This window comes from Schistocerca americana, chromosome 2, assembly GCF_021461395.2.
Source record: "Schistocerca americana isolate TAMUIC-IGC-003095 chromosome 2, iqSchAmer2.1, whole genome shotgun sequence".
Taxonomy (NCBI): Eukaryota; Metazoa; Arthropoda; class Insecta; order Orthoptera; family Acrididae; genus Schistocerca; species Schistocerca americana.
The window spans coordinates 339,279,064-339,299,405 of record NC_060120.1 but is presented as its reverse complement, the minus strand read 5'-3'; the positions used below and the strand labels follow the sequence as shown (position 1 = coordinate 339,299,405).

At 40.0% G+C, this 20,342-nt stretch overlaps 1 protein-coding gene across 5 annotated transcripts in view; it reads left to right on the top strand.

The window, feature by feature from the left end:
- LOC124596034 (tubulin monoglutamylase TTLL4-like) overlaps window positions 1–20,342 on the top strand; it is a 257,391-nt gene that overhangs the window by 161,014 nt on the left and 76,035 nt on the right. For all 5 annotated transcript variants that reach the window (XR_006978272.1, XM_047134999.1, XM_047135002.1 and 2 more), the window contains exons 13-14: window positions 710–973; window positions 1,092–1,177. Coding sequence is in view for 4 of the 5 variants with exons in the window: in XM_047134999.1 (XP_046990955.1) it covers window positions 710–973; window positions 1,092–1,177 (350 nt within the window). In the remaining variant the exon portion in view is untranslated. The remainder of the gene's footprint in view (window positions 1–709; window positions 974–1,091; window positions 1,178–20,342) is intronic.

Genomic DNA, 20,342 nt, shown 5'->3' with positions numbered 1-20,342 from the left:
ATTGTAATAGTAAATGAAAATAAGAATTTTAACTTTGTTCAGCCACCAGAACAGTTAGACATTTCTTCTGAGGAATAATAATAATAATAATGGAGGTATAATGAAATTTAGTCACCCTCCCTTCCTCGGACCCTCTCATCTCGTGAGAGTGAAAACATGGTGCTCAGCATTTTTTCATGGCCATATGACATATTGCATACTCCTTTGGGGTAGTTCCACTGGGGCAAAAAGGTTTTTATGTGGCAAAAAAGGCTATCAGGTGTGTAATGGCTATTTTGTATCTTGTAAGCCACTTTTCAGGAAACTGTATCTTGAAGTAAAACTGTTTAGTGACTGCCACCACAAGCATACTCTCATCTCTTCAGAGATGTTCTACAAAATTGACAGGAATTTGTTGATTGTGCAAAAGACGATATAAAATTTTAACTTATACTTGTATGTCTGTATGCAAATCTGTGTGATGTAACTGTTTTGTTAGTATGTGGACCATTATGTATTATTTAATTTGTAAACACTATTAACATCGATAGCATGCAAAATGCTTGATGATGAAATAAATGGCTCTGAGCACTATGGGACTTAACAGATGAAATAAATAAATAAACTAAATATATCGGAGACAATGAGCTCTATTATCTGCTTTGGATGTGATTGAGTTACCTTTTTGTATATATTATTGATATACACTATTCTGGTATTTGTGTTGTAGGTAAATATTTCACCATCACTGCATTCATCATCTCCACTTGATCTGGCTGTAAAGGGTCCAATGGTGTGTGATCTCATGAACATGGCAGGTTATCAGATACCCAACAAGTTACATTCTTCACTGCAGGAAGAATTACTAAATCGTTTTGGACTGAAAGGTCGAGTTACGAATCTTTGTTTTGATAAACGTCTGTATACAACAGTATTATCAAAGGAGGAACGTGCAAAACACAACCATCACCTGCAAAACAGCACACGCCAAGAGGTATGTAGATCAGCATCTGCTGTTTCATTGAATGTGGAAATAAATATAAGAGCCAGTAATTCAGGTGATGCTGATATGTTTGGGCATATATCCATTTTTTCTTTCTCTTTGTCATCAGTACCTAGAAGACATCTTACAAGATTTGACTCCTGATGATGTGAGACACCTTATTCAATCTGAGGATGAACTTACCCAGGCTGGCAGGTACGTATGTGTTGTTGAAATTGGACCCGTACAGTTTTTACTTACAGTTACCTGATTCTACTTTCCATAGGTTATATGCACATTTTATGTTGATACAACAAAGTGTATATGTATATATTTAAAGATTAAAGACAGCAGTTTACTACATATAATAAAAGTGAACACATTAATCCTCAACTCTTCTCTTATTTAATAACAGAAGTAAATATCTTTACCTTATATATTACACGTTATTAGTTGCCCTAAAATTTGTCTATAATATAGTGACCAAAAAATATTATATCAGTTTAGATTCAAGTTTGCTTGGCTGCTTGTTAGACTTTTGGTTAGACACTTTCGTAATAGGCCCATCATAAAAGATTTTTGTCATTCCATATTGAGAACCCAATAGCTGTGGTGGCAAGTAAAGGAGGGCATTTATTCAGTTTTTTTATTGTTAGTGTATTCTTACACACATGCATTTGATTCTTCAGGAAGCAGCCAAAGTGAAAAGTTCATAAATAAGTAAAAGGTTCATACAGTGTAGGCACAGTTCTTTGTTTTTGTTTCATCACGTAAACAATACAGATTTAATCGTTTATATTTCTCTGGAAGTTTTGAATATTAATGGAGTAGTCGAGGAAAGTTTAATTTAGACTAAAACTAAAATTTGTTTGCCATGAGTGAGAAGAGTGTGACTCGCCGTAGGATTGTTAGTTCTGGGGTGTGGTGTGAGGGTTGTTCAGGTGTTTATCATGTGGGTGACTAGCGTTGTGGGAATCGGAACAGGAGGAAGAAGATTGCTGTCCATCAGGTGGAATTAGATAAGGCAAAACAAGATCAGGAAAGGTTAATGGGGAACGAGGGAAGAGAGATGTGGGAAGTGACAACAGAACAGGTTGTAGAAGAAATAGGAATAGGACTTTCTCAGACAGTGTTGATGCCAATGTGGAAAACAGGTTTGATCTGTTGTCACAGTTGGAAACTGATCAGCCACAAGTACGTGTAGGAGTAGACAGGACACAACAAACTTTCAAAAAGTGTCTGGGAAGTAAATAGTCAGAAAAAAATAAGAACAAGAAGGAGAAGAAGAAGAAGAAGAAGAAGAAGAAGAAAGTTTTGTTGTTAGGTAGTTCACATGGTAGAGATGTTGGCGAACTGTTGTAGGAGAACTAGGGTTGGGTTACCAGGTCACAAGTTTTTTAACCTATGTGCAAGTCCAGGTCAGGTGATAGAGGATGTAGGTTCACTTTGCAGAGGCTTTACAAGAGAAGACACTGTGTTAATAGTGGGTGGGCTTGTATCTGTTATGAGGTGCCATAACTGGCTTTATTTAAGCTCTTCTGTTAGTAGAGTTAATTTAGAGGTGGAATGACTGCTTGGATCAGGTGTGGGGTCTCATATCGGTGTGGTTCCTGAGAAACAAAAAGTGTTCAGAGACAGGCTGAAAATGACATTCACATTGATAAAACAGGCAACCAGAAACCAAATTTTAATGTGCACAATTCATGCAGACAGCCTCTGATTGAAACTGGAGATATTCAAAAACTGGCAGAAAAACTGGGTTCATCCAGTTGTAATTCAGCCAGTGCACAAAATCAGTTATCCTCATTGCATCAGAATATCCTATGTCTAAGGCGTAAGCATGTTGTTGTTGTTGTTGTTGTTGTTGTTGTTGTTGTGGTCTTCAGTCCTGAGACTGTTTTGATGCAGCTCTCCATGCTAATCTATCCTGTGCAAGCACCTTTATCTCCCAGTACCTACTACAACCTACATCCTTCTGAATCTGCTTAGTGTATTCATCTCTTGGTCTCCCTCTACGATTTTTACCCTCCACGCTGCCCTCCAATGCTAAATTTGTGATCCCTTGATACCTCAGGACATGTCCTACCAACTGATCCCTTCTTTTAGTCAAGTTGTGCCACAAACTTCTCTTCTCCCCAATCCTATTCAATACCTCCTCATTAGTTATGTGATCTACCCATCTAATCTTCAACATTATTCTGTAGTACCACATTTCGAAAGCTTCTACTCTGTTCTTGTCCAAACTACTTATTGTCCATGTTTCACTTCCATGCTACACTGCATACAAATACTTTCAGAAACTACTTCCTGACACTTAAATCTATACTCGATGTTAACAAATTTCCCTTCTTCAGAAACACTTTCCTTGCCATTGCCAGTGTACATTTTATATCCTCTCTACTTCGACCATCATCGGTTATTTTGCTCCCCAAATAGCAAAACTCCAATACTACTTTAAGTGTCTAATTTCCTAATCTAATTCCTTCAGCATCACCCGACTTAATTCGACTACATTCCATTATCCTCGTTTTGCTTTTGTTGATGTTCACCTTATATCCTCCTTTCAAGACACTGTCCATTCCGTTCAACTGCTCTTCCAAGTCCTTTGCTGTCTCTGACAGAATTACAATGTCATCGGCGAACCTCAAAGTTTTTATTTCTTCTCCCTGGATTTTAATACCTACTTCGAACATTTCTTTTGTTTCCTTTACTGCTTGCTCAATATACAGATTGAATAACATCTGGGAGAGGCTACAACCCTGTCTCACTCCCTTCCCAACCACTGCTTCCCTTTCATGTCCCTCGAGTCTTATAACTGCCATCTGGTTTCTGTACAAATTGTAAATAGCCTTTCGGTCCCTGTATTTGACCCCTGCCACCTTTAGAATTTGAAAGAGAGTATTCCAGTCAACATTGTCAAAAGCTTTCTCTAAGTCTACAAATGCTAGAAATGTAGGTTTGCCTTTCCTTAATCTTTCTTGTTAGATGAATCGTAGGGTCGTTGTTGCCTCACGTGTTCCAACATTTCTACGGAATCCAAACTGATCTTCCCTGAGGTCGGCTTCTACCGGTTTTTCCATTCATCTGTAAATAATTCGTGTTAGTATTTTGCAGCTGTGACTTAATAAACTGATAGTTCGGTAATTTTCACATCTGTCAACACCTGCTTTCTTTGGGATTGGAATTATTATATTCTTCTTGAAGTCTGAGGGTATTTTGCCTGTCTCGTACATCTTGCTCACCAGATGGTAGAGTTTTGTCAGGACTGGCTCTCCCAAGGCCGTCAGTAGTTCTAGTGGAATGTTGTCTACTCCCGGGGCCTTTTTTCGACTCAGGTCTTTCAGTGCTCTGTCAAACTCTTCACGCCGTATCGTATCTTCCTTTTCATCTTCATCTACATCCTCCTCCATTTCCACAATATTGTCCTCAAGTACATCGCCCTTGTATAGACCCTCTATATACTCCTTCCACCTTTCTGCTTTCCCCTCTTTGCTTAGAACTGGGTTTCCATCTGAGCTCTTGATATTCATACAAGTGGCTCTTTTTTCTCCAAAGGTCTCTTTAATTTTCCTGTAGGCTTTATCTACCTTACCCCTAGTGAGATAAGCCTCTACATCCTTAAATTTGTCCTCTAGCCATGCCTGCTTAGCCATTTTGCACTTCCTGTCGATCTCATTTTTGAGACGTTTGTATTCCTTTTTGCCTGCTTCATTTACTGCATTTTTATTTTTTCTCCTTTCATCAATTAATTTCAATATTTCTTCTGTTACCCAAGGATTTCTACCAGCCCTCGTCTTTTTACCTACTTGATCCTCTGCTGCCTTCACTAATTCATCCCTCAGAGCTGCCCATTCTTCTCCTACTGTATTTCTTTCCCCCATTCCTGTCAATTGTTCCCTTATGCTGTCCCTGAAACTCTGTACAACCTCTGGTTCTTTCAGTTTATCCAGGTCCCATCTCCTTAAATTCCCACCTTTTGCAGTTCCTTCAATTTTAATCTGCAGTTCAGAACCAATAGATTGTGGTCAGAGTCCACATCTGCCACTGGAAATGTCCTACAATTTAAAACCTGGTCCCTAAATCTCTGTCTTACCATTATATAATCTACCTGATACCTTTTAGTATTTCCAGGATTCTTCCATGTATACAACCTTCTTTTATGATTCTTGAACCAGGTGTTAGCTATGATTAAGTTATGCTCTGTGCAAAATTCTAACAGACGGCTTCCTCTTTCGTTTCTTGGCCCCAATCCATATTCACCTACTATGTGTCCTTCTCTCCCTTTTCCTACTGTCGAATTCCAGTCACCCATGACTATTAAATTTTCGTCTCCCTTCACTACCTGAATAATTTCTTTTATCTCATCGTACATTTCTTCAATTTCTTAGTCATCTGCAGAGCTAGTTGGCATATAAACTTGTACTATTGTAGTAGGCATGGGCTTCGTGTCTATCTTGGCCACTATAATACGTTCACTATGATGTTTGTAGTAGCTTACCCGCACTCTATTTTTTTTATTCATTATTAAACCTACTCTTGCATTACCCCTATTTGATTTTGTATTTATAACCCTGTATTTACCTGACCAAAAGTCTTGTTCCTCCTGCCACCAAACTTCACTAATTCCCACTATATCTAACTTTAACCTATCCATTTCCCTTTTTAAATTTTCTAACCTACCTGCCCGATTAAGGGATCTGACATTCCACGCTCCATTCCGTAGAATGCCAGTTTTCTTTCTCCTGGTAACAACGTTTTCTTGAGTAGTCCCCGCCCGGAGATCCGAATGGGGGACTATTTTACCTCCGGAATATTTTACCCAAGAGGACGCCATCATCATTTAACCATACAGTAAACCTGCATGCCCTCGGGGAAAATTACAGCTGTAGTTTCCCCTTGCTTTCAGCCATTTGCAGTACCACAACAGGAAGGCCGTTTTGGTTAGTGTTACAAGGCCTGATCAGTCAATCATCCTGACTGTTGCCCCTGCAACTACTGAAAAGGCTGCTGCCCCTCTTCAGGAACCACACGTTTGTCTGGCCTCTCAACAGATACCCCTCCGTTGTGGTTGCACCTACAGTACGGCTATCTGTATCGTTGAGGCACGCAAGCCACCCCACCAACGGCAGGGTCCATGGTTCATGGGGGGGGGCGTAAGCATAATGAATTGCTTATTTGTGTCGATACAATTTGCGACTATGAATATCATGTAACCATGGGTATAGATATGTTAAGTGTTACAGGATTGAAATTAGCTTCTTACTTCTATAGAGGACATTAGAAAAAAGGAGGAGGTGCCACTTTTGTCAGAAACTGCTTTGATTTCAATAGTGTTAATGTTAATAAATTTTGCTCAGAGCAGCACTTGAAGCTGGTGCAACAGAGGTATTATTTCATAATAAGTCCTTTATAATAGTAAGTATATACAGAGCACCTTCGGGAAACTTTAACCTCTTCATAAAAAACCCAGAAGCTGTTCTGTCACACAGAAAAAAAAACTAGGAAGTAGTGGTTGCTAGTGATTTATTGAAAAGCTCTGTCGGTGAACAGTTATTGCAATTGGTAACCCTGTCGTTCAGTTTGACTCCTACTGTCAACTTTGCAACTATGGTATGTAAAGGCTCTGAGAGTGCTATTGACAATATCTTCGTTCACAAATGTGGGAAAAAGTCATATCACAAAACCAATAAAAAATTGGCTATCTGATCATGACGTGCAGCATCCTGTGTTAAATGTTGAAACTTGTCAGGTTAAAAATGTGTTAAATCTGAGTGCAGAAGTGTAATAAATCAGTCAAAAAATTGAGATTTTATGAGATTGCTCAAAGACATGAACTGAACTGGATAGATGTTTACAGTACTTCTGACTCATATGGAAAATACAAAACATTCATTAATAAAGTTACGTCCTTTTTTGAAAACTGTTTTCCCCTAAAGGCAACTCAAATCGAACAGAAGTCTAAAAATAAACTACGGATTATACAAGGAATAAAGATATCATGTGGGACAAAAGGAGACTGTATCTACCATATAGGAACAGCTCTGATGATGTTAGTTAGGATTGTAATGCATTACAGAGAATACTGCAAAATTAAAGCATGTAATCCAGAAATCTAAATAGCTTTATTATAAGAAAAAGATAATTACATCAGGCAACAAAATAAAAACTGTATAAGATATAGTGAAGACAGAGACAGGTGGGACCAACAAAGGGAGAGGAACAGATAGTTCTACAAAGAAACGAGACATTAATGACAGCTTGGGGTCATAAGGTTCGGTTAACAAAGTAATGAAATACCTGAGACCAGTCTTTACAAATAATGTTAGTAAAAGAGAAATGACACTCATGTCTCCCAAAGAAGTAGCATCCATCAGAAAATCTTTCAAATCTAAGTATTCTAGTGGTTATATATCTAAAAAGAAAGATGATGAAACTTACCAAACAAAAGCGCTGGCAGGTCGATAGACACACAAACAAACACAAACATACACACAAAATTCTAGCTTTCGCAACCAATGGTTGCCTCGTCAGGAAAGAGGGAAGGAGAAGGAAAGACAAAAGGATATGGGTTCTAAGGGAGAGGGTAAGGAGTCATTCCAATCCCGGGAGCGGAAAGACTTACCTTAGGGGGAAAAAAGGACAGGTATACACTCGCACACACACACATATCCATCCACACATACACAGACACAAGCAGACATTTGTAAAGGCAAAGAGTTTGGGCAGAGATGTCAGTCGGGGCAGATGTACAGCGGCAAAGATGAAGTTGAAAGACAGGTGAGGTATGAGCGGCGGCAAATTGAAATTAGAAATTAGCGGAGATTGAGGCCTGGCGGATAGCGAGAAGAAAGGATATGCTGAAGGGCAAGTTCCCATCTCCGGAGTTCTGACAGGTTGGTGTTAGTGGGAAGTATCCAGATAACCCGGACGGTGTAACACTGTGCCAAGATGTGCTGGCCGTGCACCAAGGCATGTTTAGCCACAGGGTGATCCTCATTACCAACAAACACTGTCTGCCTGTGTCCATTCATGCGAATGGACAGTTTGTTGCTGGTCATTCCCACATAGAATGCTTCACAGTGTAGGCAGGTCAGTTGGTAAATCACGTGGGTGCTTTCACACGTGGCTCTGCCTTTGATCGTGTACACCTTCCGGGTTACAGGACTGGAATAGGTGGTGGTGGGAGGGTGCATGGGACAGGTTTTACACCGGGGGCGGTTACAGGGGTAGGAGCCAGAGGGTAGGGAAGGTGGTTTGGGGATTTCATAGGGATGAACTAAGAGGTTGCGAAGGTTAGGTGGACGGCGGAAAGACACTCTTGGTGGAGTGGGGAGGATTTCATGAAGGATGGATCTCATTTCAGGGCAAATCCTGAATGGACACAGGCAGACAGTGTTTGTTGGTAATGAGGATCACCCTGTGGCTAAACATGCCTTGGTGCACGGCCAGCACATCTTGGCACAGTGTTACACCGTCCGGGTTATCTGGATACTTCCCACTAACACCAACCTGTCAGAACTCCGGAGATGGGAACTTGCCCTTCAGCATATCCTTTCTTCTCGCTATCCGCCAGGCCTCAATCTCCGCTAATTTCTAATTTCAATTTGCCGCCGCTCATACCTCACCTGTCTTTCAACTTCATCTTTGCCGCTGTACATCTGCCCCGACTGACATCTCTGCCCAAACTCTTTGCCTTTACAAATGTCTGCTTGTGTCTGTGTATGTGTGGATGGATATGTGTGTGTGTGCGAGTGTATACCTGTCCTTTTTTTCCCCCTAAGGTAAGTCTTTCCGCTCCCGGGATTGGAATGACTCCTTACCCTCTCCCTTAGAACCCATATCCTTTTGTCTTTCCTTCTCCTTCCCTCTTTCCTGACGAGGCAACCATTGGTTGCGAAAGCTAGAATTTTGTGTGTATGTTTGTGTTTGTTTGTGTGTCTATCGACCTGCCAGCGCTTTTGTTTGGTAAGTTTCATCATCTTTCTTTTTAGATATATTTTTCCCACGTGGAATGTTTCCCTCTATTATATTCTAGTGGTTACGATGACATATCAACAAAGGTAACGAATAGTGCTCATGCAAGTTGCGTTCTGTCTTAAGTTATTTGTGTAATCAATCTCTTATCAGCAGAACATGTCCAGACTGGCTAAGATACTGAAGATAGCCTCTTTACAAGAAGGGGGATAAAGAGATACCATCAAATTATCGACCAATTTCACTTTTGCTGACTTTTTGAAAAATATTGGAAATTGTTCCATAATATTTGGAAAGGTTGTGTTCAAGCATCTTCTTAAGCATCTGACTGCAAATACTATATTGTCCAAGTCACAGTTTGGATTTCTGAAGTGTTCGGATATAGAGAAAGCTATTTACGTGTATAGTGAGAGTGTACTTAATTAATTAGATAACAAATTAGAGGCTATGGGCATTTTCTGTGGCCTGTCAAAAGTCTGATTGTGTGAATCACGGCATTCTCATAAGTAAAGTAAAATATACAGTGTCACCGACAGTGCTGCGAAATGGTTAGTGTGTTATCTAACAAACAGGAAACAAAATGTGTCGTCGTGATACCTGTGTGGTAAGCAGTCAGACTTCATCTGATTGGGAATTAATTACATGTGGTGTTCCTCAAGCTTGCATCTTGTGTCCGTTACTTTTTCATTACTGACCTCCCGTCTGTTACATAACCAGATGCTAAGTTTGTTTTGTTTGCTGATGATACAAACATTGCAATAAGTAGCAAGTCGGGTACAGATTTAGAAAAGGCTGCTAATCAAATTTTCACTGACATTAATAAATAGGATAAAGCTAATTCACTGTCATTAAACTTTGAAAAGACACACTATATCCAGTTCAGAACGTACAAGAGATTTCCTTCCAGCATACATATAACATATGAAGACAGGCAGATCAAAGAGATTGACAATGTTAAATTTCTTGGATTACAACTTGATAATAAATTCAGTTTGGAAGGGCATACAACACAGTTGCTGAAGTCCCAAAACAAGTCTATATTTGCAGTGAGGATGGTTCAAATGTAGGAGATGTAAATATAAAAAAACTTGCATCCTTTGCTTACTTGCATTCTGTTATTGCTTAGGGGATCATATTCCGGAGTAACTCGTCACACAGAGAAAAAGTTTTCTTGCAAAAGCTGTAATATGACTCATTTGTGGTTTTAATTCAAGATCATCATGTAGAAACCTGTTGAAGGAACTTTGTATTCTACCCACTGCTTTTCAGTATATTTATTCCTTAATGAAATTTGTTGCAAGTAATATATCTGTTTCCAACCAATAGCTAGGAATAAGAACAATCTACATGAAGACCTAAAATCCAAAAAGAAACAACCATTAAAAACTTAGTTTCAGATGAAGTACAGTTTAAACAGAGCATGAAAGACTTTTTGGTAGACAATGCTTTCTACTCTATAGATGGATGTCTTAACAGGGCTATATGAATATCTTAAAAGGGACAGTTAGACCGGATTAAGTAAAAATGCCTGTTAATTTCAGTTTTGACAACACTTGGTCATAAGTCAAGATTGGGTATTTTGTGTGTGATAAATTTATTAAAAGTGCATAAATATGTTTCATTCTGACAAAGTATTGATTTTATAAATATTAACTGTTCCAGTTTACTGTAATGTATTCACCTATTTTGACAGTCCCTGACAAATGATCAGGGTAGAGAGTATTATATACAAATGTTTTATGTTTTCTACGTTATACTTCCTGACTTGTTCCACACCCACTAAAATCACCTCATTTTTGTGTCTGTGGTATGAAAACTGAATCTAATCTAACCTCTGCAGGTGTTGTTATTGTGGACATCACTATTATTTTCAAATTGTAGTGAATTGTTTCTTTTTGACATCACTAGCTACATAAATGGCATGTTGACTTATTTCCAAAACTAGTGCTTATGGAAAGAGCAAATGTTGCTGAACCCAGCTGTTAAAGTAACAACAATCTACACCTACATCAATACTCAGTTAGCCACATTACGATGTGTGGTGGAGGTCCAGTCTCTTTTTCCTTTTTGTTCAGGTTATTGTCAGTTTGTTTTACTTCCATAAACGTAGGAACATTGTACCATGTTCAGATTCCTGTTCATTTACTACATTTATCATTAATGTAGATTTACTTATTGTTGTACAAAACTGAACACACTTCCTGCTTTTGCAAAATTTTCAGCAGTTCTGAAAACTACACTGCTGGCAAAAAAAATTGGTACACCCTTTTAGAGGTTTCCAATTCACTCAAGATTTATTGTTTCCACAGTGCATAAGTAGTATATGAAATGATTACATTTACTGATCAATAGCTCAGGCAATTCTGAGGTACTAGGTTTTGATCCCTGCTGCAACACCCGTATTAGTAAGTGTTGTGGTAGTCTCCACATGCGACTATGCAAATGCTGACTCTGGCATCTAGTCAATCGTACAGATGGTGAATCACTCTCCTGGGATATGTTATGCCACACCTGCATGACCTGTTGACGTAGTTTTGTAAGAGTTGTTGGTTGATGAGTCTCTCAAATATTTCTGGTCCCATCATATTCCACACATGCTTGATTGGAGACCAGTCCAGAGATTATGCTGGCCACTGAAGTTGCGACACATTTTGCAGAGCATGTTGAGTTTCACCGGCTGTGTGTGGCAGAGTATTACCGTGTTGGAATGACATATCACCTTCCTGTTACAAGAACGCAAAAAAAGGGTCTGACAACATTCTGCACATAGAGTGCTGGTTAATGTTCCTTCCGAAAGACCCAAAGGTGAAAGAGAGTTGTAGCTTATCGCACCCCAGAGCGTAAGGTCTGGGGTGGGGCCAGTGTGTCTTGCATGTTCACAAACCTTATGTTGTATGCGCAAACAACCGTCACTTGTGTGCAAGCAGAATCTGCTGTCATTGCTGAAGACCATGGTATGCAGTTCGATCTTCCAAGTGATCCTCTGACAGGATGTTGATGCTGTGGTGTCAGTGGAAGATAAGCTGTAGTTCCATTGCTAATAACTGATTTGCAACAGTTTTTGTTAATATGTTTGGACCCACAAGTCCTCTTAACTATGCTGTGGTAGCTGTACCATTTGCTACTCCTGTCCTTGCAATGTGACAATCATGGTAGGCATCTGCACTGAGTGAACATCCAGGACCTACTGGTGTGAGAATGTTCACATGGCCACTGGTACCAGCACCATTGCACAACTGACACTGCTTTTCTGATTTGAGTAACAAACAGGTTTCAAATAGCACTGCAACGTTTGGTCTGCATTCCACAGAATAAGGACAAATAATGGAAGATGTGCTGGCTCAAAGTATAAACGGGAATTAATAACATTGCTTAGCTGTGATTGTGGTGCAGAAGGACAAAACTGTTCAGCTTATCATTCCTACATGCTCAAAATGCATTCCTCACCAGGAACAAAGACATAAATTGAATATGTTCTGGGGTTCGCTATGTCCATGGCATTCTGTGCTTTGTAAATACTGTAAATTTAACTCATAGATATGATGTTTTTTCTGTGGATTAAATATTAGTGTATGTACTGTTAAAGAAATAATGTTTTCTTGTGGGATGCGATGCTAGCTATATGCTAAATGGATAACAAATCATACCAATAATGACATGTTTTTGAGACATCCTGAATGTGCTGCTGCTTTGATAAGCATATATTCATAGGACATATTGTAAAATACAGTACCCATGAAATATGGGCTTCAGGAAAACAACAAAATCTCTATGGCATCTCCCTAGTTCTGCTTGTGATGTAAAGCATTCTTGCATCATCTTACTTCAATGTCTTGTAGCACCTGAAATGTAGCAGAACATATTTTGTATTTCATGCACATGAGTGTGAAACAGTGGGAAATGACTTTACAAAACTCATATAGCTCCATGTAATCGTAAGCTAGCTCATCCTGTATGCTGACGACCGAATGCTGTCATCAGCATAAGGAAATATTTGAAACTTGGCACCTATTCACAGTCCCATTACCCACTGTCTCAATGAAGACTGTTGTAAGGTCTTGGAAAATCGACACAGTTTCTAGACTTTTCTCTCTCTTTCCCAATATTTCTCAATAATTTGCCTAAGAGTAAACACAGGGTCAGTTGTCAAATGGTTTGTATAGTATCCAATGATGTTCTCCAGTGATATTTTTTCAAATGATTTTACGTTTTCTAAAATAACTGTAGAAAGTATCTTGTACACCATATCAATTAAATTGATTCTTCAGTAGTTACAGGAATTTGTGCTGCTTCATTTCTTGCATGTTGGACAAACGACTGCTGTCTTCTGTTGGACAAACGACTGCTGTCTTCCAGCTGATTGGCAATGCCCAAGTCTTACAATTGAACTGAATGAATTTGCACAGTTCAGTCTGTAATTTACTTCGTCCGTTCCTCAACATTTCTGCACAGACCATATTCTTTCTTGTTGCTTTATTGATTTTCATCTTCCACTGGCTTTCTCTCTGTCTTCTCCATGGTGTCATTGTGTGTCACTTTTCTTCTGGGTTTCACTGAGACTTAATTCTGGGTTAGGCCAGTTGAATAGCTTGCTGAAGTATTTTTTCCATTTCCCTAAGACTGATTCAGCATCAATAGTCATATTTCCATTTTTGTCATTGGTGTACTGACTTGTTGCATTGAACCCTTTCCTTGTTTTCACATGCTTGAAAAGTCTCCTATTGTCTGTTTTTTCATTTCCACATTTTCAGGAATTCTTAACATTAATTTATCCATTTTACTGGTTGTTGAGCTCTGTGGCTATGGATTATATTATTTTAAGAAATACCACAACAATTTTTTTAAATGCTACTCTCCACAAGTTATACATTTATGATATGTTACTTGTTATATGTGCTAACTTTCTATTGTGCTTATTATTCAGATTTTTTGCACTTATAATTTTGGCACAAACACTTTTTTTTTTGCATGTTGCACAACTGACCAGTATCTGCCATGTTGCAACTAACATGTTTATTTACATTGGTAAATTATGGCTATGATGAGAGTTCCTTTTTTGCTTACAAATTCAGAAATTATTGTTTAAGTCATTTTGGTGTTTGCACTACATATTTATTTTACCTTCTGTATGATCAAAAAAACTGAAATTGCTTAGTAACTATCTCCTCCTCTGACACCAGAAAATCTGTTATCTAGCCACAGACTGGCAGTTGTCTGATCACCCAGTATCACCTGACCTTGACAAGCTCAACAACATCCTTCACCAGTGCTTAGACTACCACTTGCCACTCTCTGTGATATGCCCACAACACTGAAAGTTGGGTTCCGCTGCCAACTCAACCTACAGAATATCCTTGTCCATCCCTATTCCAATCCAGCTCCTCCCCTTTGCTCCATGGGTTATTCCTTTGTGGTTGACCCTGGTGTAAGACCTGTCTCATACATTTGCCCACCAACTCCTACCAGAGTCCAATCACAGGCATCTCCTACCCAAGAAAAGGCCAGATCATGTGTGAAAGCAGCCATGTTATATCAGCTGTGCTGCAGTTATTGTATAGCATTCCACATGGGCACAGACACTGCAAACTGTGGCAAACCACAAACTTAATCATCCAGTTGCCAAACATGCCTCGCACAACACCTAAACTGACTTCGACAGCTGCTTCACCACATGAGCCATTTGGATACTCCCTATCAGCACTAGTTTCTCTGACACACATACAGGTGGGAATTTTCTCTTCTTCCCTTGGACTAAGCCTCCACTGACCTGTTTCCCACTGTCTCACCTTACCTTTTCCTTTCTCTCTCCTGTCCACACCGTGCCTGCACCATACAAATCGTGCACTGCCTTCTTCCACCACTCACTCCTCAATTTGAGTCCTCTCTCTCTCTCTCTCTCTCTCTCTCTCTCTCTCTCTCTCGCACACGTGCACAGTAACTTCTCTTTTGCTCCCTCTCTCACCCTAATCTCTCTTTTGCTCCCTCTCTCCCTCCTGCTTTACCACTCCTCTCCCTTTCTCTTTTCCTCCCTCTCTCCCTTCTGCTTTACCACCCCTCTCCCTTTCTCTTTTCCCCCTCTCTGTATCCTTCATCTATCTCCAGCATCCTCTCCTTTCTTCCCTTCTCATATCCCCCCTGTCTCCCCCCCCCCCCCCCCCTTGTTTTATGTGCTCTACCCTCTGAATTTCTTTCATCTTGTTGGGCAATTGCTGAGTCATTGGTGGAAAGACATGGCTCACAGTATCCCCACTTCACCTCGTGCATCCTTCCCTACCATCTCTCTTTCTCTCTATCTGCCCAGTCAACTGCTAATCGGAAGTCCGTCCCACCATGGCCAGAGGCATGTCTGTTTGGGTGTCTATGTGATCATGTATGGTTGAATGTGTGTACTTCTTTTAGGGAAAGAGATGAGCTCAAAGGCTAGTATAAATAGATAGAAGTTGGGTGTAACAATGCGTTACACACATCAATCGGCTGTAGGTGAGAGGTTGCCTTACCTTTATTTTATGTACTAAATTATACAACTGCTTGCTTAAAAACTCTTTTTTTCTGTGTTTGGGATATTTTCTCCTTTCAATTCTCAGTACTCTTGATTTCTCTCTGTGCACTTCTATGTATGTTTCCTTTGGTATTTCATTTGTGTATCCTGTAGCCATAACTGGCACAGTTTCATACTTCTCTCAACTAAGTTTCCTTGTTCCTTACAAAACCATATTTTCCCCTATTCACCCCCCCCCCCCCTTCCCCCCTCCCCCACCACTCATCACTTTATTTGCAGCAACTGTCACAGCTGTCTTCCCAGTGTGCCACACTTTCGCATCATCTCCATCATCTGCATTCCATACTACACTGAAACAGTTATTTATTTCTAACACACTCTTTCTGTTCTTTCTCACTTTAGTTTCAGAACGTCAAACACCAGGATTCCATTCTTTTCTTTCTTACGAAATCTGAACTTTTCTGGATCTTTTGCTTGCATCAGAAAACGATCTGCCCCGCAGTCTGGTCCTCATTGGGATGCGGTATCTTTTAATATTTGCCTCTGCTTAATGTCTGTCATTACATGATTATCTGATTGACCATTTTTCTGTCTTGTGACCACAGTGTTCCTAGATGGTCAAATAATAGATACTTTTTCTGCCTACTTTTGTGTTACAATCATCTAGAAGTACATGTATGTTCCTTTTCAGAACTTCTTCATAAACATTATCTAGCCCTTCATAAAAGTTATCTTTGCATTATCTGTCTTGACCTTGGAAATGGCCTGAATTTTGATGGTCACATCATAGTTTTTCTGCTCAGTAGTCATGTATGACAAATGTTTGCTCACAGTTTGAACTCCTTTACTTGGTTTGCCTTTGCTCTTATTGCAGACAAAATCTGTGCCAGATTCTTTCCAATCCTCCTCCGTAGAATATTGTAGTATTGCTACCTGCTTCACATACCCCTTCCATTTTCCACATAGTTTCCTGAAAGGCAGCTACATTTATTTTATAATGTATTCTCTCTAAAGCTGCTACCATAGCAACCCCTGGACAGTTGAGGCTTTGGATGTTCCAGGTAACTGTGATCAAATTGTTGATCACTTTTCCTTGTTGAGTTTATCTTCCAGGTAATCTAGCACATATCCGAGGCTGATTTATTGTCTTTTTAACTTTTTCAACTTTTCTTGTGTATAATGTTCAACCAGATGACCAACCCCAACCTAGAGGATTAGGGCTGTTCTGTCAAGGACCATTTTTAAGGTGCTAGTCATCTGCCCTCATTCTTCCCGACGAGGAATGGTGTTTACTAGTTTCACACATAGATGCCATGTGTGCCAAAAACGTAGCTCAAGTTTTAGTGGTTATGTCTGCTTGACATTGGCATAACCTAAAAGACTTACCATCCATCCATTCATTTACCAACCTCCTTTTCTCAAAACTGGCTTGTGACCAGCTATGGCCCTACTCTGCATCATCGTCTTATCGACATTTCCCACTTCTTGCATTGCTGAAGTAAGTGATGGAAGGGAACAGGAGATGGAAAAGAACAGGGAGGGAATGGAACATAAAGGAAGATGGTTCACTGTGAGGCACACTTTGCATGGCTCCTCTGTTGAAACTTTCCAGCTACATTAGACCACCTGCCAGTAGCCATGGTACCACTGGTATAGCTCTCACCTTCACAGGAACACGCAAACTCTCCTTGTCTCATAGTGTTACAATAAGACAGTACCTCCTGAAAGAAGATAATAATAACAGTAGACCATTTTTTTAAATTACTCATTTCTTGATAAAAACCATTGGAAGGAAGGAACAAATTGTATGGAAGGAAAGGCAAAATGTATGATTGTAAAGTGATTACATATTTTGTCTTGTGTACTGAGATCACAGAAATTTGTCAGTCCTTGTATTCTGCTGTGTTAACAAACTCATATGCAATGTGTATCATTTATTCTGTTGCAGCCAGTTACAGTAAACAATTAAGTCGAATGTTTTTATCGGAAAGCAAAGAAGGGCACCATCCTATAAGCTTGCCAAGCTGGGAAGCAAAGGAGAGGACCGCACTGTGTCAGGCAATACCCTATCAGTTGTTCATTCTAGACTGCATCATTGGTTTCCTCGAAGAAATAAATTTAGCAGTGTTCGTCTATTTCATGATGCATGGATCGCTGTGAAGTTCATGGAAAAGGCTACTTTTTGCTGTTACAGACTTTTTGTGTGTTCCTTTTCCTTCCACAAAAGGAGCTTTGGAAGAATGATTGCTTATAGAGCTCTGTCAGAACTGTCATCTGCCACACTTTATCATAATCTCTGTGAGACTCACACTTGAGCAGTACTACACTGAGGTGACAAAGTCATGGGATACCTCCTAATACCATTTCGGACCTCCTTTTGCCCGGCATAGTGCAGCAGCTCGACATGGCATGGACTCAACAAGTCATTCAAAGTCACTGCAGAAATATTGAGCCATTTTGCCTCTTTAGCCATCCATAATTGCGAAAGTGTTGCGGTGGAGGATTTTGTGCATGAACTGACCGCTCAATTATGTCCCATACATGTTCAATGAGATTCATGTTGAGCAATCCGGGTAGCCTAATCATTCAAGGCGTTCGATACAGTTCCCCACAGTCGTTTAATGAACAAAGTAAGAGCATACGGACTATCAGACCAATTGTGTGATTGGATTGAAGAGTTCCTAGATAACAGAACGTAGCATGTCATTGTCAATGGAGAGAAGTCTTCCGAAGTAAGAGTGATTTCAGGTGTGCCACAGGGGAGTGTCATAGGACCGTTGCTATTCACAATATACCTAAATGACCTTGTGGATGACATCGGAAGTTCACTGAGGCTTTTTGCGGATGATGCAGTGGTATATCGAGAGGTTGTAACAATGGAAAATTGTCCTGAAATGCAGGAGGATCTGCAGCAAATTGACGCATGGTGCAGGGATGGAATGGCAGTTCAATCTCAATGTAGACAAGTGTAAAGTGCTGTGAATACATAGAAAGAAAGATCCTTTATCATTTAGCTACAATATAGCAGGTCAGCAACTGGAAGCAGTTAATTCCATAAGTTATCTGGGAGTATGCATTAGGAGTGATTTAAAATGGAATGATCATATAAAGTTGATCGTCGGTAAAGCAGATGCCAGACTGAGATCATTGGAAGAATCCTAAGGAAATGCAATCCGAAAACAGAGGAAGTAGGTTACGGTACGCTTGTTTGCCCACTGCTTGAATACTGCACAGCAGTGTGGGATCCGTACCAGATAGGGTTGATAGAAGAGATAGAGAAGATCCAGCAGAGAGCAGCGCACTTTGTTACAGTATCATTCAGTGGAAGACTCTGCACGAGAGACGCTCAGTAGCTCGGTACGGGCTTTTGTTGAAGTTTTGAGAACATACCTTCACTGAGGAGTCAAGCAGTATATTGCTCCCTCCTGCGTATATCTAGTGAAAAGACCATGAGGATAAAATCAGAGAGATTAGAGCCCACACAGAGGCATACCGACAATCCTTCTTTCCACGAACAATACGAGACGGGAACAGAAGGGAGAGCCGATAGTGGTACTCAAGGTACCCTCTGCCACACTCAGTCAGGTGGCTTGCAGAGTATGGATATAGATGTAGATTCACTCGAATTGTCCAGAATGTTCTTCAAACCAGATGCGAAGAAATGTGGCCTGGTGACAGGTTGCATTGTCATCCATAAAAATTCCATTGTTGTTTAGGAACATAAAATCCCCGAATGGCTGCAAATGGTATCCAAAGAGCCAAACATAATCACTTCCAGTCAGTGATCCACTTAAACACAGCCCACACCACTAAACACAGCCCACACCACTATGGAGCCACCACCAGTTTACACAGTGCCTTGTTGACAACTTGGGTCCATGGCTTTGTGGGGCCTGCGCCACACTCGAACCCTACCATCAGCTATTACCAACAAAAATCGGGACTCATCTGAACAGGCCATGGTTTTCCGGTCATTTAGGATTCATGGTCATGAGCCCCGGAGAGGCACTGCAGGTGATATTGCTCTATTAGCAAAGGCACTCATATTGGTCATCTGCTGCTATATCCCGTTTACACCAAATTTTGCTGCACTGTCCTAATGGATAGATTTACCTTATGTCCCACATTGATATCTTTGCTTATTTCATGCAGAGTTGCTTGTCTGTTAACACTAACAACTTTACACAAACACCACTGCTCTCAATCATTAAGTGAAGGCTGTTGGCCATTTTGTTGACCATAGTAAGAGATAATGCCTGAAATTTGGTCTTCTCGGCACACTCTTGAGACTGTTGATCTCAGAATATTGAATTCCCTAAAGATTTGTGATATGGAATGCCCTAAGTGTCTAGCTCCAACTACCATTCCACATTCTAAATCTCTTAATTCCTGTCATGCAGCCATAATCACATCAGGAACCTTTACAAATGATAGCTCCCCCAGAACAATGAAACTGCAGTTTCCCAGTATCATACCATTGAATCATAGCCTGCCATATGCTTTACGCACTTAAGCCTGTGTGGTTATTCCGCTCCATACATACATACATACATACATGCGATAAACTCTAGTTGTGGCTGATCAATATCATATAGTGCCACAAATACTTACATTTTGTGAAGTGCACAGTTTCACATTTCTGGTACGTTAAAAACCAGTTGCAAGTGTTTGTACCAGGCTAACATTTTGTTGAGATGTACTTTATTTTTTCTGATGGGATTTCCTCTTAAATAACTGCATCATCTGTGAATAATCTGAGCTTTCAAACTAATACTATGTGCTAAGTCATTAACGTGTAGTGTGAACAGCAATGGTCCTATTAAACTCCCCTAGGACACATCAGATACCAATTTAGTACCTGTAGATGACTCTCGGTTGAATATATCATGCTGCATCCTGACTGCTAGG